Source organism: Gobius niger (assembly GCF_951799975.1).
Source record: "Gobius niger genome assembly, chromosome: 1".
Lineage (NCBI taxonomy): Eukaryota > Metazoa > Chordata > Actinopteri > Gobiiformes > Gobiidae > Gobius > Gobius niger.
Window position 1 is genome coordinate 43,373,865 of NC_136852.1, and position 27,343 is coordinate 43,401,207.

Below are 27,343 nucleotides of genomic sequence, written 5' to 3' on the forward strand. Positions count from 1 at the left end.
GCAACCATAGGGAATGTTGTTTATAAATTTATGAGGAGACTCATGGACTCACAAAAGGAAATTATAAATGTGCTTATCAGACCTGAACAGTGCAGTGTCAGATACATGTGCTTTGGAGGCACTTGGGAGACTGTAAGGACGAGAATCGCAGTATACTCTGTTGTGTCTGTCATGTTTTTATGGACCTTCTTTTGAGTCTGAAATAATGAATAATTGATATGATTTCATATAAACGTATTGTCGTGAAAATGGCCAAAATTGTCTATATTTTTACAACCAAATCTAAAGTATGGATAGAGCCAGGTCTTGTCTCGATTTATGAGCTACAAAGATTTATTCAAAAGGATGTTTGAATATGTTGATTAGTTTTTAAGTAAGTTACTTATTAGAGAAGAAAATATGTTAAAATGTAGCCTTGTTTTGTAAGTTCATAGCCCAACATCAGGCTAGGAATTAGATCTCTGACGAAAAACATTAACATATTTATGTGACTGAAACATTTTGATTGTGCAACCTTTGTGGAGACGTTATGACGCCTTATTGTCTCCCTGGTGAAGGTTTATATGCTAAGAGCAAACTTGCCTGAAATCTGAAAATTGAAAAGAGTGTTGCCTGCAGTGTCTCTTTTTCATTTGTTTTACTGCGAATAAGAGTGCCATTCTCTTTCCCGTAGCCACTCAGACGTGCGTATTTGACAAGGTCTCAAAACGTCAAGAGTTTTTCTCGCGAAAAGTGCTTTCTCTCTCACTCTCTTTATGGACCATTAGCGCCGATGATTGACTTGTTCAAACCTCCAGGCAAATGTTCCTCCACGCGACGCTGCTCCGCACTCTATTTTCATTTCGACCTTGAAACCACGAAGCGCAGGTGAAATTTGTCAAAAGCTCAGAGAAAACGCTGTTGAATAAGGACAGAAAAGGGAGAGAGAGTAAGTGTGACTTTGTGCGCCGGCTTCACGTTTGCCAGCCGACTGAAAGGTTGAGGGTCCGATCCTGGCGTCAAGTCATGGACAGAAAAGATGGACAGAAAAGGTCACTCGAACATGCATGAACGAAACAAAAACAAGACACAACTCCATGTTTTTAGCTAGAGTATTTTAGCTTAATTTTAATTTTAGCTTAATATACAACACACTATTAACACACTATGTGGAGTTTGTCAGTTCTGTATTCGCGATTGCCCCCTCTGGCCAAACGTGTAACTGCAGCCTCAATGATAAGCTCGTGCATGAGGCGCGCAGGCTGTACGAATAAGATATGTAAGATATTTAGATCAAATCAATTGGAGTGTATATTTTCAAGATTCGATACTAGAGCCGGGGATGCCAAACATACTGCCTGCGAGATGATTTTATCCGGCCCCCGTGTAGAGCATAAATTCCATAATATGTAAAGAAAAAAAAAAGGTAAGTCTCTAGCCCATTCCTGTCGGAGTTATGATTTTTTAATGAATATCCAGAATGCTCATTCGAGCCACTAGGGGGCATTAAATTAAAAAAAAATGGAAAGAGTTCCACAAGTGTCCAGCAGAGGGCACTAACATGATAAGAGCTCAGGATATGAACAATACATTTTAGCCACGTGGTAAATGGACAGTCTGCCCCAGGGCAGCTGTGGCTTCAATAACAGCTTACCACTACCGAGTGTGGAGTGAATGAATAATGACTATGTAGTACTTTGAGGAACTTGTGACACAGGCTTGTAAAGTGCAATACAAGTGTAAGCCATTATTATTAATGAAGCTACAGTCAAGTTGGGGCTTTGACCAAATCACAGCTTGTTATTATTCATTTATTGGAAAACATTTCTTTATTATATGTGGCCCGCGACGCGCTGTGGGAGCTGAATTTCGGCCTGCGACCCAAATGAGTTTGACACCCCTGTACTAGAGCAAATGCATAGCAACGTGAATTGAGTGAAGAAGCCAAATAATACAGATAAACGAATGAATGACGTTTGAAGGAGGAAAAAAAATACTCTTATACTTTGATAAGACCTAGTTTTATTGAAATCAGAGCCTGTTCCTACAAATGTGTACATTTTCTTAGGCAACAGTTAATCTTGACATCCAAACTAACACGTTACGCAATAATACTCTAATGCGCTCAGGGTTAATGAATTAAGACACGGCTAAAAGACTTTAACAGTTGATGTCACAAACACTGGTCAGCTGGAGTCCGCATTGCACAAGCCCCAAGAGAAGTGCTTAGTTCCCTGTTTTGTTTCAGAAAACCTTCGAAGACTGACTACTAAACCTTCGAAGACTAACTACTAAAACTTCAAAGACTGACTCCTAAACCTTCGAAGACTGACTACTAAAACTTCGAAGACTGACTACTAAAACTTCGAAGACTGACTACTAAAACTTCGAAGACTGACTACTAAACTTTCGAAGACTGACTACTAAACCTTTGAAGACTGACTACTAAACTTTCGAAGACTGACTACTAAACCTTTGAAGACTGACTACTAAACCTTCGAAGACTGACTACTAAACTTTCGAAGACTGACTACTAAACCTTCGAAGACTGACTACTAAACCTTCAAAGACTGACTACTAAACCTTCGATGACTGACTACTAAACCTTTGAAGACTGACTACTAAACCTTCGATGACTGACTACTAAACTTTCGAAGACTGACTACTAAACCTTTGAAGACTGACTACTAAACCTTCGAAGACTGACTACTAAACCTTCGAAGACTGACTACTAAACCTTCGAAGACTGACTACTAAACCTTCGAAGACTGACTACTAAACCTTCTACACCCTACGATGCTCACGATCTATTTTCAGCAACCGTGAAAGACGCTGTTTAGTGTGATATTGTCTTTCCAAAACGCAGCTTGTCAAACTCTCCCTAAAACAATTTCTCTAAACCTCTTCACGGACATTAGAGGAGATAGATTCTGTCAGATTTAGTGATTCAGAGCAGTGCTTGTAATTTGTCACGTCTCCGAGCCGCTCGTCGCAGCTGTTTTTCCGTCGGGCCTAAAATAGAGGTTTAAGAGCGTCTAATGGGAGCTTTAGACAAGGCCAAATTACAGCCGAGTCAAGGAGAGAGGAAACAAGAGGCGAGAGAGGAGCTGCCCGTCAGAATGTGAAATGATTCCGTCTGAATGCATAAGCGCTATATCTCAAATTATATGGTCTCGTTGCAGCTGCTCCTGCAAGTCGAAGATGAGACGATATGAGCCTAAATTACAGTCATAAACATATAGGTTGCCACGGAAATCCAAAGCCGTCTGTTGCTACAAATGATACGCTGCCAGACTAATAAAAGAGCGGTCTCCTGGTTTTAACTTATGCTGGGTTTACACATAGGCACGATGCGTTGCCAATGGCATTTTTTCCATCATTCGTGACATTCTGAACATCACTTAATGGATCTTAATAGTGTTCTTAACAGAGTGCATCGGTTCCTGAATGTCACGATTCACCCTCAATTTGTGGAGGTCCCAACAGAGCGTGCCATTTCGTGATGATGAGTCAGTGGTGATTCGACTCAAGTTTAACAGGACAAATCATGTACCAGTCACAGTTTCTCAATGTGTAAATATTATAGCAACAATATGGCCTAAACTTTTTTTTCCATCGGGGGCCGCATGTCGAAGTGTTTGCAGTGTGAAGGCCCAAAGATGGGTGGTCCATTTAAAGGAACAGGCCACTGTTTTTCCATGCTGAGATATGTTCTTACCTGAGCTTAGACGAGTTGATGCGTACCTGTGTGGTCTTTGTGCCCGTGGAAGAGCTTGGTCACTTCGAGCTTCACCGCCGTTTGGAGCTATAGGAATACATTGGGAGAGGCCAAATGCTAACAACATCTTCGGTCGTTTTGCGTGACTGAGGGCACTCACAAAGACCAGACAGGTACGCATCAACTCGTCTAAGCTCAGGCAAGAACATATCTCAGTATGGAAAACCGGTGGCCCGTTGCTTTGAAAGAGATTCAAACCATGTCCCACAACTTTATTTAGACTTGAAACAATAATGACCAATACTTTTTTGAGTTTTTTTGGGGGGTTACGCGACATTGAAGTAACTTGCGATCTGCGATACGGAACTTGTACACATTTATAAGTTCAATGCATTGTTTAAACTGTCGATCTCAGTCAAATGAAGACTTTCCGATATGGATGTTGCATCACCTAATATCACAATACAATATTTTTTGCCATATATTGTGCAGCCTTTGCTTTAATTGTATGGCAAAATGAAACTTCCAGTAAAAAGTACTAATTGAAGGCCTAATCGAAGGCAGCTTTCGTTTAAGCAGCGAGTCCACGTGGCTAATTTGTATGAACTCTGACAATATTAGTGGTGTAACAATGCACTGCGGTGCAAAAATCTGACAGTATGCATCTTAGTGATGGTGCAAGTTTTAGTCTATATTTCTTGATACTCAGGCTCTGTGGCGCGTGTCAGACGTGTGTGCACATAACCAGAGCCCATGTGTGTCATCATCACTTACCGTTGAACTGAAGGCTGAAGGCAAAGTTACATCCTCCAAAACACATGAAATCTGCGTGGCTTTGTGAAGGTTTCTCCTGCTCATGACCAGGCAGCGGTGAATGACAGACAAATACGTAAGATCTAATCCCATAATGTTGTCCAGCCCAAACACGAGCCTCAAAGCGAATGCGCTGCTGTTTTAGCTGTATGGAAAGTGAAACTTATCACTTAATGAGCGCATGGCCAACACTGCACTCCCTCTTTTTTTTATATTTTTTTATTTTTTACTTTAGAGCACTGTTTTCTATTTTGTTTTGTATCGTGAGCCCAGGGGCACATTATATTACTAACTGGCCAAAATAAAGAAATGGCTCAGTGATAATAGCCTCCAGCTGAACTCCAGTAAAACGTAAACCCTAGTTGTTGCCCCGGATAGAATTGTGCCTCTGTGGCTCCGTAAAAAGAAGTTTGAGGAACCTTGGAGTAACTTTTGATGAAGGATGTCCCTAGAACGGCATACCAAACAGGCACATCAAACAACTCATCAGCACCACAGCGTATTCTATGTTATAGCTATGGACACATGCTATGGCTCGTTTGAAAGACGAGAATCTCAACTTTCCATAGGTGAACAGTTTAATTCTACTTGCCTCGGTTCCTGTGAAATCCTAAGCTAAACAGAGGCTTGTTTTGATCAAAATCACTGATTTTTTTTCTAGATTCGGAGATAATTAGTGTTTTATGAAACACTTCCTTTTCTGATTTAACTACTCTCCTCCTCTCTAGTCCTCACCCCTCTGGCACTAACGTTATGGGAAAAGGCAAATGCCTATATATTCGTGTCAAGTCAATTTTCAAGGACAACATTGTTGACACGTTTTGAAACACTGCGTGTTATCGATCGCTTTCGCTCATTGTCATGTGTGCATTTAAACAGCCTGGTTCTCAGATTGAAGACTTTAACAGGATGTTTCTCAGCCATTCATGGACCGATTTTGACCATTTTAAAACTCAAAGAAATGTTAAAATCTCAACTGTTTCGATCTTTCCATGGGAAGCCGCTCTGTTTTGTCAAACGCAACACAACGCACCCTCGGACTAAAAAGAAGAAGAAAAGAAACGCAATAATATAGAAAATGTCCATATCGTGGCTTTTCACAACTTTTTGAACGTCATTTATTTAACTTCTGTTCATCACAAAGCCAACCAAATCACACATAAGGTGTATTAGAGTGTCTAGTTTTTTCCGTTTTTGGCACTGACAGATTCCCAATGACCCGTCGCAGTGCACAGTGCAGGACAATATTCCTTTAATATGCACCTTTAATCGTAAGAGGCGATAACAGAGGCATGAACTTGTGACTACATAAATTGGACTTGAGTTTAGACTCATGTTTGAAAAAAGGGTGCAGAGAAAGGCCTCTTTGGCATGTTTGTTGAATACAGTTCTATATTTTGCACATTGTATTGAAACAAGCACTGTTTTCAGCTCTTCCCAAACTGCACACCGAGAGCTAATTATGCCGCGATGCAACACAGTGAATACACTTAAGAGCCGTCCCCATTGAGAAAATTGGGTAAATGGCACTTCACCGCACTGCGCCGCCTGCACTCTGCTCTTTCCGTGATTAAATATATCATTTGCACCGGAGAGAGAGGAGGAGGCTGAGTGATGCCTTCATTGTCTGCGTCGCTGTCGGAAACCACATTAACTCCAGTTCAAGGAGAGACAATAATAAAACACAGCATTCAGACTGAAGGGATTTTTGCCGGGAGCAAGTGAATTACTCCAAAACAATCACAACATTATGAGAGATAGAAATGAAAAGATACAATCCAGCCAATGATTTGGATTAAAAGTTGGTAGAAACAAGCGGCTGAGTGCAGGAGTGTTGTCAGATGTTGTTTATATTAAATCAATAAACTTAACCAAAACATAACTGTGAGAAAGGGTGATTCACTGAAAACTTACATCTGTTCAAAGAAGTGATGAGCAGAAACCTTTATTTCGCTCATGGAACAGAGGCATGAGCTTGAGATCGTAGCAGACGAGCTGATCCGTGGACGTTACAACGAACATGTTTGGAAGTGGATTTATTAATCACGGATTATGTGGCGCCGCTTCCTCATGAAGAGCCTTGATGGCAAAGCAGCGACAGCGGGACAGAGATGCTGCTTTGCTCCCCAGACAGGACGACACTTTGGCCACGGCAGCTTCAGTGTTAAAACAAGCTTCAGCAAAAGCACCAAACAGTAAGTTTTGTGTCTTTTCATTATGGTGGATTTTGAGTTTGAGTTGATCTCTGATGTCTCGCTCTGTTTCCACGTTAGAATACGCTCGTCTCCTGTTTCCTTTTGTTGTTTGGGGAGGAGGCTTTGGTTTGCGTTGTTGACACATCCTTTAGCGAACAAATGCCACACAAAAAAGCCAGTTTTATTCAAACGCCTATTGTCCATCAGTGTATGTGTGTTTGAGTGAGTGAACTCAAGGCCTGAGGACTGAAACCCCACACACCATTGTGTGTGAAAGAGGTGAGAACAGCCCAAAAGTTTAGAGGCCGATTCCTCTCTTTGACATATTTCCAGTTCCTAAATTCAACTTGCCACATCTTCTCCAAATATGATCAGATTTCAATGTGTTAGACATTGCTGGAAACTTTGGAGACGACACTTTCACAAACTATGTCCCTCTCAAAATGCCCCAAAACCGAGTTGTGTCCCCCGTTCTCGTGATGAGTCACATATTACTCTAATAAAGGTAAAAGTAGTTTGGTCTTTACTTACTGACAGTATTGGTAATACTAGCATTGATTACAAATTTCCGATACGAAACCAATACCTAATTGTCTTTCACCCTTTTAAAAACAACTTTACACAACTTAATCTAAGGGAATCTGGACACGATGTACAGTGTGTCATTTTGAAGCTCTGACTCAGATTCAGCAAGAACCTGAAGCAAACTTCAGAACCTGGTGAATTCCAGAGTTCATTTTAACCAAATGTTCTTTTGATTGCCACACAAAGTGCCACATCTAGTAGCTGCATGCTAATGCTAATGCTAATGCTATTGCTAATGCAAACTAATCAAGGCTAAGACCCAAACTATGACTGGGTCATCTAATGTAATAAAATACAATTGACCACTGCTGGAGTGCAAGTGTTTGTGTTTTAGTTGATGAAACAGACATTATTAGTTATGCACAAGTTGGAATGATCAGATCACTTCATGTGAGTTTTTTATATGAATGTAAAGTAATAATATACCCAATGATATTTAGTGTAGAAAAGCCAATGGATCGTTGTTTGATGTTTTCTTCATTAATTTAACTGATCTGTAACATCTTGATATCAAGAAAAGATAAGACTTTATTGATCTCACAGTGGAGAAAAAAGACCATTCACTTTTTCACTTACAGGAGCAGCTTTTAACAAAGTCTCTTGGCATCAGTTCATATTGGATATCGGCAGATACTCAAACCCCCAGTGTCGTATCGGAAGCAAAAAAGCTGGATTGGTGTATCTCTAATGCTAAAGTATTCCAATTAGAGAGTGCAAATCCAGTAAGTGGTATGAAAAGGAACTTTGCAGTTCCGAAAACACAAAAATTTGCCCCGAATTCACCTCCCGTACGGCAACACCACAGGGACAAATCTTCCTTTTTGTGAGTCAGTTCCACATTGACAGTACAACAGCACAGCATCACCTACTGCTCTGGACAGTGCATTTTAGGGCTTATGATAGTAACACTACACATGTGCTCGTGTTCAAAAGCTTTAAAGGACTTGGGACTTTAAAAATGCAGATTCCAACCAACCATCCAACCTACATTAGAATAGATAAGACAACATACGGCCACATTACTCTTTTAATAATTGAAATACGTACGATGCATTTCATATCGTAACTAAATACCCTCCTCCCACTCGGCGCAGACTCATTCAGACTCATTCAGTCCTTGGGCGTCTTTGTTTGGCCGCAGATAACGGCGGTGTAATGTTTCTCTCTTTATAGCTCTGTCATTAAAGTCTTCAGTATAAAACATTTCATTTCACTGCTCTGGTGTCGGGTCACGACTGTGCAGCCAACTCTGAGACTCAAGGAAACCAGACATAGACACACAATGTTTCGCATATTTTATAATTATATAAACGATCTACCATAAAAGTATAAAACATGCATTTCCTGGGTTCAAATAAGTTCCCTGAGGTAAATTTGTGAACATGGCAATGGGGGGATCGGCTGAGGCGTGTGCTTCAAGCAGCGCTGACTTCAATGAGCATTACATTACATTTGCGTTACAGCCTCGTGCATGTTATTATTAAACCGTTACAGAACAAACTACTTCTCCCAATGTGGCTTAAAGCAGTACTAAGTTACTCATGCCCCTAGAGGCCATAAGCGCCATTGCAGGAGTCGTAGCATGTCTCGTTTTTTTACTCATTGATTGTCCGTGAGAGTAAATACTACACTGACAGAAAAGACAAAGGGAGAGACGGATATTGTACATCCAATTACACAATGGAGATCATTTTTTCACTCAAACTTGGCTGTAAATACTGTTTAAATCACGCTAGCCCAGAGCTAGGGATGGGCACCGTTAAACGGTACCTACTTGGAACCGACCGAAAAGCTCCGGTCGGGGGAGGTATCGAAAAAATAAAATTCTTTCGGTGCCAGTTTTCGGTTCTTTTTCTCTCCAGACCCGCATTAAGTCTAAAAAATGCACATATGCGCAGATAATGAGCCGCTTCAGCGCAAATGGAGCGAAGAAAAGCTCCACCTTATAGCTCTAACTTACAGGCCTCTTCATACTTCACAAGACGCCTAAACACAACGTACTAAACTTTTGTAATAGAGATGGCAGAGCCGCGGTCTGCGTCAGGACTGAGCCAGGTCTAAACCAGGACTTACTCCGGTCGTAAAACCCAGAGCTAAACCAAACCAGTTATAAACCAGGACTGAATAAGAAACTTTAGTTTTTAGGCAGATTGAAAAGCAAAACCAAGCCGTGACAACAAAAAAGACGTCTTTACCTTTAGCGACAGACCCGGAGGCGGAGCTTACGTGCTGTTGTTTACAACTTTACAGCAGCTGCAGAGAGGAGAATGTCCAAGATGGTTTATAGAAAAGTGAGCGCTCACTGTATTAGACATTGTTGGTACAGTTTTGGTAAATTATTAGTGGCAGAGTGAGCGCTCACACCATGTAAGGAGCTTTGACGTGTGGAGCGCTTTCGCTTCGTCAAAGTGCAGTGTGTTTAGAAAAGTTTAGCTGAAAGAAACCGTGTCCTGATGTGGTTCTGACTCTGCAACTCAGGAGGTAGTAATGTCCTTTCTCTCTTTTTATCTCTGCTTAAGTGGAAATTGTGCTCAAAACACGAAGTTACAGGCGACGCTGCTGCGGCCTGGGTCGCCTCTTTTTCCTGAATGATGCTTTTAATACACGTTATTTTTATTGAATTAAAATAAAATCGGTATAGAAAAAAGTACCGTTAAGGCACCGGAACCGGAAAGCAGGTATCGTTAAAGTACTTGGTATCGGAAAAAAAAGAACGGTACCCATCCCCGTTAGCCTGCTAGCTTCTTCTACGTGATTCCATTAGTGTATATTGATGACTCCGACCCGGAGGCAGCCAACTTGCAATTGTGGTTTTCTGGCCATAGACACCGGGAGGAGATGAAAGACCCCCCAATCATCCCATAAGGTAGCATGGCTGAAGTTTCTTGCTCACAGTACCAGTCTTGGAAACCACTCTTCTTGAGTTGTGGCTCATCGAAAGCAGTCGCACAGAGTCGTGTCCCATAGCGTGGGTCATGACTGGACTCAACACGCCCGATTTTGGACGCACAGCAGAAATGGGTGTGATTCCGCGTTTTTTAAAATGACGCAAAGAAATTGTCGCTAGCTTTCACATCACTGCGGAGTAACGGAGCTGCTGTGAACATCCGAATATCTCATGTACCCTAAACTTTTAGCTTTGGCATTTCTTTCACGCACATTTACCAAGAGGCCTCATTCCAAAATCAGCACATTTCTGTACTTTGTGTATAAATATACGGCCCTTCCGGCGTCTTTAAGAAACTCCGTGCCCTCTGCGTGACCCCATTTCACTCTGGAGATACAGATATAATGCGATTGGTAAAAGACGGGTCGTCCCTGCCGCTCCGAGCGTGTTGGAGCAAACCAATCTGCTCTCCCCGTGTTTCTATCAGCGCAGAGTGAGGAATGAATTCACAGGGGAACCTCTTCCATTACTGTACAGCCGGGCGCGATCCTTTCCTCCCACTCCAGACAATGGACATATATAGCACCATGAAACATTTAAAACACTGTAGCCTCTTTTTTGGAGAGATGCACTTTAGGCCTGATGAATCGTGTCTCGTCTGCGCTGGCAAATGGCCTAGGCGGGTTTAAGGCTTTTCTATTTATTTCTGGGACAAACATCAACATTCATCTCTTTTAATTATTCATTATTTATATCGAGATTTGAAGTGTGTGTAAGGAGAGTAGATAGAGCACTGGTTTTAGAGGCTTTTATTCAAGTGTGTCTTTCCAGCCAGTGTTCATTTTGCTCGCATATTGAAATGTTGTTTTCGTCTTACCAGTTACCGAGGCCGCACAGTGCTACGGAAAGAATCCATAAGGAGTCTACTTTTGCTGCGCCATCCTGTCAAGCCCAAGGAATTACACGAAACCAAACAGGAAGTCAGGCACCGTTTCAAAATAAAATCAGATATAAACTCTCGCTATCTTGTCTAATGTAAACCCTCAAAGAGCAAAAGTGTCCCTGTGTTTGGATCATGTGGATTTCAGAGGGCAATCACAGAAAGGAGCAGGCATGAAGTGGATTAGATGCACTGACAGTGAAAGTAGCACCATATGTACAAAGTTATCACGTAGACTCGTGGTCTATACGACTTAAAAATGTAAAAAAAAAAGAAAGCATTTTCTTCCCTCTACATGTTCCAGCAATGTCCTAATGTGTAGAATGAGCTCAGACCTATTCACCACAACTGCCTCTAAAATCCTGCACTGTCACTCAAAAAGGTGTTCATTCAGGTCTGAAGTGCCGTCATGCGCTTAATATAGAGACTGCAGTTACATGTAAGACCTGAGGTGGCAGTAGTGAGAATAAAAACTTAACTCAACTTGCATCTCGTCTCTTTAAAACAGCACTGAATGTGAGTGACTGATATAAAGTTGATGAAAAATTCCTATAGATTTAGTCGACTATAGATCTAAAGTTAAAGGGATGTGTCAGGATTTTTGTCATAGGGCCTCATTTCCTAGTCATCCAGAATGTTGTTGATTTCTGGAGAGATATATATTTTTTCATTCATGCAGTCCTTATAGTTGAAGAGTTTTGTGGCGCTAGGCTAGTGCTAGGCTAGCGCATGTCTATGGTAACTAGTAGCCTGCATTAAAAACCTATTCAAAATCATGGGGTAGTCCTCCAAACATTGCCATATCTGATTTGTAGAAAGCTCCTTTGTGAATTCCACATGTAGTAACGCCGGCCGCAGGTAAACAAACTCTGCTAGATCCGGTAACCTGGCAGATCACTCCGCCGCTGCGTAGCTCACAACCAGGAAGCTGATGCTGCTCAAGTTATTTTAAATGCTAAATGGTTACATTTCCACACAGACATTTCTATGGGTAGTCTGGTGTTATAAGTGATTTGCCTCAGGTGCACTGTGCTTGGGTCAGACTGTTTTTAATGCAGGCTAGCTGATACCATAGACATGCGCTAGCCTAGCACTAGCCTAGCACCACTAAACTCTTCAAATATGAGGATAAAAAATAATCTCCAGAAATCAACAACACTCTGGATAACGAGGAAATGAGGCACTATGTCAAAAATCCTGAAATATGCCTTTAAAGGGACAAGACAGAATTTAAAAAACGTGCTCCTTTTCACTAAAATCCTGCGCTGTCACTCAAAAGGTTGTTACTTTGGGCCGAAACACCAACTATCTCCATCATCATGCACGAGCTTAACATAGAGACTGCAGTTACGCGTAAGACCTGAGGTGGCGGTAGCGAGTAAAAAAAATGTGACAACTTCCATCTGGTTCCTTTAATTTAGTCAATGCTAGATTTATATAATTATATTTAAACATATTTAATCCAACTATGGAAATCTCCGTCACTATTAATAATAATAATAATGCATCGGTTTTATATAGCGCTTTTCTGGACACTCAAAGACGCTTTACATTGCATTATTCATTCACTCCATACCCGGTGGTGGTAAGCTACTATTGTAGCCACAGCTGCCCTGGGGTAGACTGACGGAAGCGAGGCAACCAGTCTGCGCCATCGGCCCCTCCGACCACCACCAACCACTCACTCACTCACTCACTCCATTCGCTAGGCTTCCTGGTGTTACTAAACGGTCTCCCATCCAAGTACCGACCAGGCCCTTCCCTGCTTAGCTTCCAAGGTCTGACGGGATTGGGCATCGCAAAGGCGGTATTCAATATCTGCGCTTTGCGATTGCGAGGGGAAAAAAGCCAAACAAATAGTATTCCCGTTGTCTTTTCTAGACTCTGGGTCTTTGGGTCTAAGCACCAAAGTTGAATTCCAGCAGTTACCATGCGCTCTCAGTCTCTCATTTACATCAATACCTCATTTCCCTCTCCTCCTCTGCGTCCTCGTGGCCTGATTCGCCTCTTCGTGACTAATTTATGGTGTCAGTGGCACTCATTAACAGTAGTGCTGCGGCTGACATTTCCCACTTTGCTTTAGAGACTGGGCTTGGGTGACTCCGGTGCGAGGTCCTACTCCCTCTGCCGTAAATCGAGCAGACCGGACCGGGCCCTGCACAGATAAGTGTCAGTGATCCAGCTCAACCCGTTAAGACAAGTGCTTCTTAAGTGTTACAAATCTGCGAGAGGAGGCAGACTGTGGACCGCGGCCAGGAGGACGAGCGGCAAGCTGGAAATCAACCCAGCAAAGAAAGTGCGGAACGGTCTGTTGCCCTCTGGATGGCGCTAAAGAGCTCTTTCTCGCAACGCGATAATCTCCAATCGGGAGTCCTGGTTCAGCACATTTTGTCCAACGGCGAGACACGTGCGTTCGGTGAAAACAGCACCGTCAGTCGTGGACAGCGGTCGGTGGAGGTCAGTTTTTTGAACTTGTATAGCAGTAGCAAGGCAAGGCAAGTTTATTTGTAGAGCACAATTCATACACAAGGCAATTCAAAGTGCTTCACAGTTGCATAAATATAAGAAAACAAATACAATCAATAAAAACATCAACCTAGAATTAATCAATTACAGTAAGAGGCAAGAGTGTAGATAAAATACTACAATTATATGCATTTTTAAGTCTTGTTTAGATTCACTCTGTCTTGAGCACTATTTTTAAGTCTTGTTTTGACTCGCTCTGTCTTGAGCACTATTTTTAAGTCTTGTTTTGACTCGCTCTGTCTTGAGCACTATTTTTAAGTCTTGTTTTGACTCGTTCTGTCTTGAGCACTATTTTTAAGTCTTGTTTTGACTCGTTCTGTCTTGAGCACTATTTCACTCTGTCTTGAACACTATTTTTAAGTCTTGTTTTGACTCGCTCTGTCTTGAGCACTATTTTTAAGTCTTGTTTTGACTTGTTCTGTCTTGAGCACTATTTCACTCTGTCTTGAACACTATTTTTAAGTCTTGTTTTGACTCGCTCTGTCTTGAGCACTATTTTTAAGTCTTGTTTTGACTCGCTCTGTCTTGAGCACTATTTCACTCTGTCTTGAGCACTATTTTTTCTTGCTCGTTCACACAAAGTTATCTAACCTCTGTTTTGTCGCTCCTTCTCCTCTGGACATCAACATAAAATGGGCGCCGCCATGTTTATTTCCCATACCGACTTTGAAGCTAAGCAGGAAAGTGCCTGGTTAGAACTGGGATGGGAGACCGTTCCTCGAATGCTAAGCAGGGAAGGGCCTGGTTAGGACTGGGATGGGAGACCGTTCCTCGAATGCTAAGCAGGGAAGGGCCTGGTTAGGACTGGGATGGGAGACCGTTTGGGAACACCAGGAAGCCTGGCGACAGTACTGCGTGTGTGCGTGGTTGGTGTTATTACATCCGCGGCCGGCCCCCACGTGACGAGTCCCACCGGCCTCGTGCATTGGCCACGGGTCCTTATGGACCGCGGTGCTGCTGTCCGAGGACAACCCGCTGTCACAAAAACGCGAGTGCATGAGATCTGACTGCCGTGCGTGTGCGCGCATCAAAACAGGGCGATGTGTGTGGCCGCGCATGTGTGTGTGTTCGTGCGTGTGTGTTTGTATGTGTGCGCGTGCGCATCCCAACAGGGCGCTGTGTGCGCGTGTGTGCGTTCGTCTGTATGTGTGCGCGTGAGTGTGTGTGTTCGTGCGTGTGTGTGTGTGTGTGTGTGTGTGTGTGTGTGTGTGTGTGTGTGTGTTCGTGCGTGTGTGTATGTATGTGTGCGTGTGTGTGCGTGTGTGTATGTGTGTGCGTGTGCGCCCCAAACCTGCTCAAACACGAGCCTCTAATCACACGCGCTGCTCCGACTGATTTATCCTCCGTGTGCGTAAAAGCGACAATGACACTACCACTTAACGAGCGCATGGCCTGCACTGCTTAGTTTTTTTTCTTTTTTTCTTTTTTTTTACGTTGCTGCTGGACCATTTGCTTTCTATTTTGCTTTCACGTATTGAGCCCAGAGGTACATTTTATTCTAAAGCAGCTTGGAAAGCATTGCCACTTTTATTGTAAGGTTATAAATACTGTCTAACAACGATCATTAGGCTATTTCATTTCAAAACCTACTCACTATGTTTTTGGAGTGTGCACTACCGTGATGCACCAAACCACGGGTCCTGCACCGTGAACCAAACCGTTAGAACTGAACCCCTAATATTTCTCCATAATTATTCCACTGTCTCTTGAATCCTGTTCCCCGAGTTTAGCGAAAATATTGTCGTTGTAGTTTATAAGAAAGGAGTACGGGTGCATCAAACACTCCAATTGCAGTTTGTTTGACCTTTTTTTTTGCATTCATTCTTTTACTCATTTGTCGTGGCCATAGTTTTTGGAATGGGTTGGGAACCACTGGTCTACAGCTGAACTGTGTGACGGGTTGGACATTTCTTTGTAATCACTCATAATCCCAGAATATCAAATGTGGAGACTAGCGAGGCCCGGCCGAAGGCCGGGTCTCAGCTAGTTACAGTATAAGGCAGCAGGACATAATTTGTGGGTGGGCGGTGAGAAAAGCGGGCAGGCTCCTCACTCCTCTCCCAGTGCCGCCGCCTGCTTTACGCTTATGACAAACGTGCTGCAGCCTTCAAATGCTCTGACCGAGGCCACTGTGATTGAATGGCGCTGAACAGGATTTGCACTGCTGTTTTATTAGTGCAGTTGACAAAATTATGGGAGGATTAATGAGAACGGGAAGGAAGAGGAGCAAAAGAAACAGGGGCCAGGACACTTCACGCACAGGCATCGTGCATGAAGTCTCTTTTCATTCATCAGATAGAACCTAAACCAATCATCAGCAGATGGAACAAAAACGTTCCCCCCATATTGAGAGATTTTTTTGTTTAAATGAAAAAAAAAAAAAAAACTATAAATGTGGTCTTTCCTGGACGAACATGTACAGTAAGCAGATGCTGCGGCCAAACTGAAAACTGCAGCTAACTCATCAGCAAAAACAAAATCCACACTTCTGGCGTCACAGTGCAGCCTCGCTTCACCTGGCCAAGCAACACACAAGCATCTGCAAAGGAGACGTGAAAAACTGGAATGTTTGAAGAATGTCAGAAGCAGACGACGAGTGCCTGTTTGTGTGCGGAGCCTCAAAAGGCCACGAAGTAACGGAGTGAAGCGCTAACAACTTATTATGTATATGAATGAATGAGTAAACTGCGCATTCATTAGTAAAAAAGACGATCAAACTTACAATTCCCTGTTAGAAGTCCAGCTAGTCCACCGCTGCAGCCTCAAAACAAATCCACATGGTTCAAATAGCATCGATAGTTTTTCTCTCGGGAGGTTTAAACTCTTCATCCCCGTGTGCCTGTCCTGGTCCTCTGAGGCTCCTCGCAAGTTTCTGTTTTGCCCTTTAGACGAGTTAGCGCAAGTAAAATCAGCTTCAATCCTCTCCTCAGGCTGCCACATGTGCCATCCTGGGCTTGCCTGTTTGTTTGGTGTTTGGTGTGTTTCCCTGGGATTGACCTGACAGGCGCTGTAGCATTGCGCCGTCCATAGTTTTTTTCCCCACTGTGACAGAACTAGCCAATTCTCCTCGATTAAAACGCACCAGGCGATTATCGTGATTGACCTTTATTGAAATCATGATTAGATTTTAATTCGACTAATTGCCCAGCCCTAACAGAAAGTTAGTGAGCTGTGTTCTGTGGAGCAGGTCACAGCAGAGAGAACGAAGGAAAGCTCAGAGAGATAGAGAAAGAGGGGGGAGACGACTGCGTCATTGGGTTATTAATAAGTTTCCAACACTAATAATAATAAATATGATACCTTACACTAGTATTGCGCTCTGTATTACCAAGTTTCTCAAAGCGCTACATTGTTATCATTATTCATTCAATCCATACTTGGTGGTGCCCTGGGGTAGACTGACGGAAGTGAGGCAACCAGTCCATGCCATCGGCCCCTCTGACCACCACCAACCACCCACTCACTCACTACATTCACCCAGGCTTCCTGTTGTTCCCAAACGGTCTCCCATCCAAGTACCAGCCAGGCCCTTCCCTGCTTAGCTTCCGAGATCTGACGGGATCAGGCAGAGCAAAGGCGGTGTGGCCTTACACTATTGATCAATGATCACCAACAGGATTCTGCTCCGCACCGTCACAAACAGTGCAGAGTGCACGATGCAACACTCTGCACAGAGACCTTGAATGTGCGCGAGGTTCTGCAGACAAAGGTGCAGGCCACACAGCTGCTCTGTCCTGGTAAAGGCAGTGAACACATCATGACTGAATACAGAACTTGAAACTTGACTTGAGACTTGACTTCTTGCACTGATGCTTGATCTGTCTTTTATCCACATAAATGCACTGTTTTGCCTGTATTTCTTTACACAAACCGAGCACAAAACCGTACTCGATGTGAGTCACAGTTCACTAGAAAACCCGGAGAAGTCGTTCAGTGGTCAGAACAGCATGAAGATGAAGGTCATGCTTAGCTGCTGTTGATATCCAAAGAAATTATAAACAGATAAAAATACCTAATCCTTATGTACTGATCTTACTTATGGATTACAGCAGGTGCGTTACATAAGAGTCTGTCGCTGTATCTGTGAATAATTGGCACCTGCAGCTCATTCCTCATGTGCATCCATTTGCAGCATTAATTCAACTCTGCACAAATATAACACGTATAAGCCATTGGTTATGTTCCAGCTCTAATGAATTAGCAACTATTTAGTTACAAATACAAGAGTCAAAAGAACAACATTAGCCTCCAGACATTTGACGGTGAATTATATCAAGTTTGAAGCCAGGAAATATGTTTGAACTGGAGTCAGGTTGTTAATTTGTCAATTTATCATCCAAAAGGAGTCTCTAACAGACGTAAATTATGAAACATACATGAGCGTTGATAAAAAAAAAAACATTGTATAATTTTAGCACCATGCTTGTGTTTGTACAAGGTCTTTGTAGTTCGATCCAGTAAAAGTTTTCAGAAGGTCTGCGTTCTCTAATATAGGACTTGGACAGAAACAAAAGCAGCCATTGATTGGAAAGCGTTGGCGCTCAGACCCCGACAGAAGACAAAGGTGTGATGTGAATGTGCATGAGGAGGTTAGATGAGCGTTAGCGAGGTCTTCCCCTGGACCCTGGTGGTCGAGAATGTTGTTGCCAAGAGACTAAGTTCATCTGGTGTGTCTTAGGTTCTTTCCCAAAGTTAAATATCCCTTTGAGGAACAGCGTCTTATCTCGAACAGACTACCTCTGGCGCTTAGACTCGGGCACTTTTAAGTCGTTTTCGTCTAAGATAAGATGGCTTTTTTTTTTCCACCGTTGGACACATTCGGGCGAGCTGAATTTTCCCCCGGGCCAGATGTCAGAAACAGCCACACGACTGTGAAGGAAATGGCAGCGTATTTCCCAGAGACACAGTGACAGTAATGTGCTCAGGCTCAATATGACAAAAAATAATAAAATAAAATACTGTGTATGTGTTTGTGATGCTTGTCAGAAACATTACTATTTAAAAAAAAAGAATGTGCAGCCCAATCATGAATTTTAAACTAAGAAAAATTAATTGATACATGTCCCTTGCAGCAATTCCTAGAGGTCATCATGAAGTACGTGCCATTAGGGCTTGGCGGTATCGACAACATTAATATCTTTTTAGTGGATTTTCTGATGAAGATGATATGATGCAATATTTTTGAGCAGACAACACAAGGAAAAATACTTAACACATGTTTCTCCCTTTAGAAAAAATGAAGAAAAAACTTCCCATTTTCACCCCCCTATATTGTTCACAATTTCCACCCATATTTTTCCCTATTTTATCCACAATCTTTAATCAATTCCCCCCCTATTATTTCTCTATTTTTATTTTTTTTGTCCTGATTTTCTCCCTATTTATTTCCGCTTTATTTTATTCCATTTCCCCTCTATTTTCCACATTTATTGATATTGTAAATTTGCATATCTTCAACACAGTAATTTTGATAGGATCTTGTATGTAGACAATACTGCCCTATAGCTCCACTTGCCGTCCGCATTGCCACCATTTACAACACCCACTCCATTTCTCAAACATGTCCCAAATTCTCGCGCCACCGTCTCTCTCTCTCACACTGGCTTTTCCGCTCGGGCGGCCGCTCGCAGCTCGCGGCAGGTCCGACGCCGTGTCCCGTCACGCTCAGATGCCCTCCCACAGCAGCACCCCCTGGGCCCGTATGCTCTTCTGGCCGCCCGCCCGCTCTCCCTGCGCTGACGTCCCCCGCACTAATATTGTGTAATTGTTATCGACGTTTTGTGACCGGGAGACGAGGGGGGAGCTCTTGTAAAGTTAACAGCTCGTGACAACGCCACGGGAGTCCGCGGGAAGGGCCCGCAGCGCCGCGCTGGCTCAGGGGAGGGAGATTAGGACCAGGCAATTAACAAGACGACAAATAGAGTCAGCGTTGTAAAAATGGACCAGACTTATTTCTTATAAGAGGTAAGAGAGAGGTCAGTTCAGGTAAGGATGCTGGTTACATTTATTTAAAAAAGAAAAAAGAAAGAAAACACTTCTTTCAATGTTCTAATTATATTTTTTACTAAACCATTTACTAAAAACAAGACATTTTCAAAACTCCTAAGCAACTTGTTCCTCTATAAAACACTGAATTAATATGGTAACTAGGCTGAAGTAGAATGAAATGAGGAATAACATGACTTAAACGTTTTGAAGGTATCCGGTATTGTTGTTTTGGGCTGTATTTGTAAAAAATTATACATATATATATATATATATATATATATATATATATATCAGTGCAAGCCCACTGCAGCCGTTTCTGCTTGTCAGCATTCAATTAACAGTTTAGGGGAGGCTGGATAGACGTTTTATGCACAACTGCAGCCTCTGGAGGGTCCTACACCTTGATGTTCGGGAGACTCAAAGGCGGGAGGCACCAGCAGCTTCAAATACCTGTTTGCGGCTTTGTAGCAGCTGTTCTCTTAATCTGATGTATTTGTCTGGCAGAAACCGTCCTCATTGTGCCTTTATCTGCACAAAACCGTGTGTGCTCTGAATCAGCCACAAATCTCTTAACAGTATGATATATTACACTTCATCTTTTGTAAATATTGAAGGTTTTCATACCTAGTCGAAGGTATTCAACTATTTCACGCTTTTCATCAACAGAGAGATCCTTTTTCTTTCCCATATTGCTTGAAAATGTTGGTCTGCTTAATTATGTGGAACGTCCTTTCTGTAGTTTTTCCCATCCATGAGTTTCATTGAAAAAGGTTTTTTTTTTACCTTTATGATACTGAAATACAACTTAACATAGTGTAGTCTAGGCTAGGTTTTCGGTTACGCCCACCTATTCATTTTTCCTGTATTTGTCAGATGTTTTGATGAACAGACTAAGGAAACATGTCTCTAAAACGCTGTAAAGGGGCTCGCGTTAACAGCTCACTTCCACATGTGCGGGGATTAGTTTGTGTGCATGTTAATGAACACACCACACCAGATTGAAGCCATGGGCTCATCGTCCCACACTTGCACTCTCAAACACACTCTCATCCATCCTGGCCTATTGTACATGTACAATACATGTACATGTACAATTTTAGTGGTGGGGAAACCGGAAAAGGACAGTTATGCAGACACAGGGAGAACATGCAAACTCAACACAGAAAGGCACCGTTCGCAGGGTTTGCCAGGTCTCGGTAGCCAATGACGATAACATTTCATTCAATACGATGTAAGGTGACACTCTAAGGGCACACATTCACAATCCAGCCTCAGATGGGAATAGAAAGCGGCGTTCCCTCACCTTTCATTTCTCCCAGCTCCAGCGTCTTGCCGAGCTGCTGCAGCAGATCCGCCCGGGCCGCGTTCTTGTTGTGCTTCTTGCCGTCGTAGTGCTGCTGGGCCATGCCGGGGTTGTTGAACCAGGCGTTACAGAGCTGACAGTACCGGTCCGAGTCGCGTCTCTGCCGGGGCGAGGTGAGGGGGGAGGAGTCCGGGGAGCTCTTCACCGGGCTGGGGGAGGCTTCTGCGACAAGAGAGAGAGGGCACAGGTGTTACAGAGCAGACAAGAACGGCTCGAGATGGGTTTCTGCAGGGGAGGTGAGGGGGAGGAGTAATATATTACAATTACACAGCGCTTTTCCGCCTACACTGTGCACTCGAGGCGCTTTACAACAAGGATCACCTCGACAGTTCACACTCTCATTCATAAACCAGTGCACATAGGTCAAATAAAGGTCAAATAAATACAGACACATGGGAAGCAAAGCTGACAGTGTGCACTGAAAACTACAACATCTTTGATAAAACAATGGAGATTATAAAAATATTCAAGTTATTGCATCAAAGTGGACATGTCATGAATGTCCAGCTTAATAATAAACGTAAGAATCATATTTCTGACCCTCAGCTTTGATATTTTATGTTATATATAAAAAAATATAAAAAAAATATGTCTCAGCGTGGATAGCAGCTGTAGCAGAGTGAGATAAACACACCTCTGAGCACAGAACGGCTCAAAATCTATAATGTTGCATTATGGGTGCATCAAAAATGGGATTATTTGGGGTTTGAACAATGACACGAGTGTAATCAGGAAGTACAGAACGAGGCGCTGACACCGTAGAAGAAGAAACAACTAAATTCAACAGCTTTGTCCGAGGATTAACTCAAAATTGCATGAATGTTGTGAAATACTACTCCAGGTCTGTCTTTGATGAGGGAACGTTAAAACATGGTTTAAACCTCAAGAAAGTCCATTTTGCATGAGATGTCCATCTTAAGTCTAATCTTTAAACAAAACCCTCTGGACTTGCTGGATCAGAGGTTCTCAAAGTTTTCACACAAAGTACCATCCCATAGAATATGTGACTTTCCAAGTACCACCTGGTGAATTCCTGCGTGATTTCACAAACTCACAAAAATACACCTTGGTAGAGTCTAATCTCCAACCTTCCACTCAATTGCCCTGGTGTTTCGGACCAATCCTGTGGCGGTAATTGCTGTGAATAGGCGGGTTTTACATCACATTTATCAATACTAATTAAAATGACATAACATTGAGTATGTCTTTTGACTCTGTATGAGGGACAACTTTAACATACTTTTTACTAGGGCTGGGACAAAACACTTTTGTCACCATCCGATACGTACTCAGAGGCCGATATTGCTATACAGTAAGTAATTATATTAAAGGCACACTGCGTAACATTTTGGACTATACTGTTGCCATCAGTACAAAACATGCTCCTATGGACCAGCTCCACAGAAAATGCTATTACTGCAGTGGGTAATCAAAGAATTACTGCTGACTTTAGTCACACCTCCATGGAGACGAGCTGGAGACGCACCCTATCCCGGTAGAGGTACAGTCATGTCTTAGAAGAGCTGAGCCGCTCTCAGCAAAAGCACATTTATGATGTGTTTTTCAATGATGAAAATATCTGTCATAAAATAAATGCATGTTTTTAATTTTATTTTTTATTGGGTAAAATCCTACGTGGTAGCTTTAAGTGATACATTTACTGCTCTGAGTGCTGAGGGACTACAGCCACAGTGACCGGTGAAGAAGAACCACTCGGACAGGGGGAAGGAGAACATGGGCGCCGGATGTCGCAGAGATCGATGAAAACCTGGATCGCTGGAGGTGTTACAAAACACGGCTGATTACAGCATCGGTTTGTTACAAGTTACTGATGAACTGGTTCAAGGAAGAGAAAGAGACAAGTGGGTGGAATTGATCAAAATGTACAAATAAGCTAGCCCAAAATCACAAAACCATAATCTCCTCCATATCAGTTTTAGTTGTAGAAAAGAGGTAGGCCTACAGGCAGAAAAGATAATCGAGATTGGGCCTTGGCAGCTAAAAGTACTGCAATACCAATGTTTTGTCCCAGCTCTACTTTTTACCTTGTAAGTGCAGCTTATTTTGTCAGATTAGCTTTACCAATTGTTAGTGAGTATCTTCCTACCTATTACTTGCAAAGCTACAAGCAAAAGCTATTCATTTTTCATCTTTAAAACCTCCGTCTGTTTATTAAAAGGAATGTGCCTGTGCCCCAAGAATTCTTAACCAACGCCACACCCTTGAGCTCTGTTCAGACGTAACATTTGTGCATCGTGTAGCAGTAGTTTTCGTGGAGCCCGTCTCCACAGTGTGACGGGCCTCGCGGCTGATGGACTGTGTGACACTGAACCCGGCCTCGGGCACAACAGAGTCCGTGACTGAGTTCATTTACAGGGACCACTTCCATCACCAACTCTCCCACGCCATTATAAAACCATTACAGCATAGCGTTATGGAGATGCGGGCGGTGTGCGCTATAGGCTGCGTGCCCTCGGTGATAAAGAGGCCAGCGCGGAACGTCACGCCTCGTTTGTCTGATTTCAGGGAAGTTGTGGGTCAAAACAAAAGGCCGCGGGATGTTTATGTTCCTCCTTTTTCACTGACATTGCAAAGTGACGTGTCGATAATCAGTCTGGTGAGAGCAAAACACACATGGAGGAAAGATTCATCGCAGATAGCAAGTCACAAAGGCTGCAGTAATGTAGGTAAGGCCCACTGCAGAGAAATGGACATTCTGTTCTCTATTCACCAACTTCAAGCACAATGCAAGCTCAAGAGATTGTTTTGCCCTGTTTTTCATTAAGAAATAATTCTTATTCCGAGCCCTCTGAAGAAAAAAAACAGTTGTGCTGTAAAGTACACACACTTTATTGTAAATAGGGTTGGGCAATATGGACCTAAATGTGGATCACAATATTTGTTGGTATGTATCGCGACATGATGATATGGTGTGATTAAATTCACTGATTTACTAAAGTTTTTAAACATATTCCCTATCAAATCTGAACGGTGGTCAGAACTCTGTAATTGGCCTAAACCTGCCGGTCCAGAACGTTTAGGTTAGCGCATCGAGTCGCCTTGTGTACGAAATCTATAAATAAACATGCCATGTCTTCGTGATCTGTCATAAAACAGACATGAGAGAAAACAAGACGCTATTATGAGGCTTGGGACTCACTTGCTGGATGTGCTTTGAGGAAACTTCCAGGATGCGATGGTGACTTTATTAAAATCCTGGAGGGTCAAACAACATTTATTGCTTGCCCTGTTTCTAAAAATAGTCACAGGAGGTTTGAAAAGTGGCTGAATCTGTGTCAGAGTTGACGACCCTTGGCTCAGCTCCACTCCGCACAGTGATGGAGCTGGTCGGGATGCTCGCTATCGTCCCTCTGTAGAAGTTGCACATAACAGAGGCTGGGACTCTGGCTCTTCTCAACTTGCGGAGAAAGTAGACGCTGATGACTTTTCTTGACCAGTGATGTAGTGTTCATGGTCCAGGAGAGCTTCTCTGTGATGTGCACACCCAGGAACTTAGTGCTGGTCACCCTCTCCACTGTTTGACTCATCTCTGTTGCTGATGAAGCCCACCACTGATGTGTCGTCTGCAAACTTGATGAAGAGATTTGAGTCGTACTTTCGAGTGCAGTCATGGGTCAGCAGAGTGAACAGGAGGGGGCTCAGCACACAGCCTTGGGGAGCCCCTGTGTTCAATGTGATGACACGTACAGCCTGTGGTCTCCCCGTCAGAAAGTCCAGCAGCCAGATGCACAGTGACGTGTTGATCCCCAGATGGAGCAGTTTTTGTATTAGCTGCTGTGGGATTATAGTGTGGAATGCTGAGCTTAAGTCTAAAAACAGCATTCTAATGTAGGAGTCCTTTGTTTCGAGGTGAGTGAGGGCTGTATGAAGCGCAGTGGAGATGGCATCTTCAATTGAGCGATTGGACCGATAAGCAAACTGGTATGGGTCCAGGGTGGGAGGGAGAACAGACTTGATGTAGTCCACGATGAGCCGCTCGAAGCACTTCATAGGAAGGAGGGTGGTGACTTCTTTGGCACCGGAATGATGGTAGTTGCTTTGAGGCACGTTGGGACCACAGCCTGCTGCAGAGATGTGTTTAAAATGTCTGTGAAGACTTCACTGAGTTCATCACCTTTCAGTGCCCAACCTGGTATGTTGTCTGGACCCGGTGCTTTGCTTTGTAATCCTGCTTAAAGATCTTCTCACACTCTCTGGAGATAGCTTTAGCACCTGGTCTTCTGGAAGGGGTGTTGACTTTTGGGCTGGGGTTCAGTTGAGCGCCTCATATCGAGCAAATAATTCATTTAGAGCGTTCAACAGAGAGAGGCTCTACCAACTGCACCACCATCGCCCCAATTATTATAGACAAACCCTAAATGTAAACACCATCAGGTGAAGGCCAGGTTCAACTTCTCCCTCAAAATTCACTTTACTAGTGATGGGATTTACAGACCATTTCTGGGAGCTGAGTCTATCAGATCCGTTCATTCCAAAGAGCCGTTAAAAAAACGTGCTCTTTCTAATGTATAATTTTAATGACACCAGCCAGATAACTCACCAAGTCTAAGACGTAATAAAAGCGAGACTGCAACTGAATCATTATTAGTGGATTTAGCTTTGACTTTCCTGCAAAAAGCTTTCACTTGTGTCATCTGCTCCACGGTTGAGCTGATTCTTGTGTTCGTTCGGGGGTAAATTGATTGAAAAAAAAAGATCTGGCACTTTTCACCATTGAGATCCGGTTTGAACCGTTCTCCTTGAAGAGGCGTTCAAAAGAGCTGCTCGCCCGTGAACGTCACATCACTGCATTAAACTGATTGATTCAAACGTTCCAACCCCAGTTTCCCCCGATTGTGGACAGACAGGCATCGGACAAAGACATAACAAAGACGAATACCCTTCGGAATAACTTGTCCGAAGCGTAACAAAAGGACCTGATCGATGAAAACCAATGTGATTTCTGGATTCACAACCGAGCTCTTCACGACCAAAGCTCCGTTACTGGTTGAGGATTTTCCCGGACCCCATGAATCGCCAAGGCCGGTCAGTATAAAAAGCCGTTCTTCATTTGTTGCGAAGCTGAGTCCCTGGAATATTCGTTCTCTTCGGTCAAAACATCTGTCATTTAAGCCTCATTCGGTCAAAAATATCCTTTATATTCAACCTATAAACGTCTCGATGGATCTGTCCCGCGGTGAGTCACATCTCCACATACGCAGCACCGCATCCGACACTTGACATCGTTATGAAGTCATTACTGTGGAGCCTTATGTAGATGCATAGCCAGGCACTATGTATAGGCTGACCGCTGTGATGAATAGGCCAATGTACAACGTCACTTCTCGTTTGTCTGATTTTTAAAAAAAGGTCAAAGGCCGGTAACAGAGCGCCGCAGGGTGTTCCACTGTCACTGTCGGAGGAGATTCCCCACTGATCAAAAGTGTGAACATGTACAGGCTGCAGTAAGAATAATAATGAGGACTATAGGCGTGTAGGAAAGGATGGGGAACACTTTGGGTTTCAGGAGATTTAATTGCCATTTGTTCACAAACAACGAGTCTACGGGGAATGCTTGTGCAGCGGCTTTCTGAGGTAAAAGAGGTTAAAAGTGCTTAGAACATTTACAAGGTGAGGGAGAGTAACAATGTAACACCTACAGATCTCCAAATCATGCAAACATTAAATAAAAGATTAACTTTGTAGAGGAAATGCTGTTCTCTCATCGAAAACCGACCTGGAGCTGTGTTTTGACCCACCCACGCATCTTTGAGTAATCTGTGGACTATTCTTAGCAAAACGGCAGCAGCTCTCGAAAAGCTCCTCCTGAAGTCCTACGTTTTTTTGTGAACTGCTTTCCCCATTTCTCGATCTCTTGCTAAGCTTAATCCTCTCGTGGCGAAGTAAAAACACCTGCCAGAGCTTCGCTACAACCACGCGGTCGGCATTTCTTTCTCTTCATTGAAACAGCTGCGCAGCGAAGGGGAAAAAGGGGAGGGGGTGGGCGGTGCTTACGGTGACATTGCTTCAAAATCAGGGACTAGTTGGAGACTGGAGTTGCCGCTGGTCCCCTGGAGATAAGGCGAGTCTCCAGGTCGTCTCGGTGAAAACTAACTAAAACTATTCTCTTTACCTCTATGACCTATATTTATCCAGGAAAAAACTAAATGAGATTTAACATCTCTTTTTCAAGAGGGTCCTGGCCAAGATGCAGGGGAACAACTTCACACACAAGTTACAATTGTACACAAATAATCAAACATGGCATAATTAAATCAAGATCATACACTCGGATGAAACAGCTACATGTAAAAGACTTTGTTTCTAGATTTGTCAATAGTTATTTGAA

General features: G+C 43.0%; 1 protein-coding gene across 1 annotated transcript in view; it reads right to left on the bottom strand.

Moving 5' to 3' along the window:
* Nucleotides 1-27,343, bottom strand: part of LOC306972284 (zinc finger matrin-type protein 4-like) — a 278,469-nt gene that overhangs the window by 47,053 nt on the left and 204,073 nt on the right. The window contains exon 5 of the mRNA XM_079568843.1: nt 20,935-21,156. Coding sequence (XP_079424969.1) covers nt 20,935-21,156 — 222 coding nt within the window. The remainder of the gene's footprint in view (nt 1-20,934; nt 21,157-27,343) is intronic.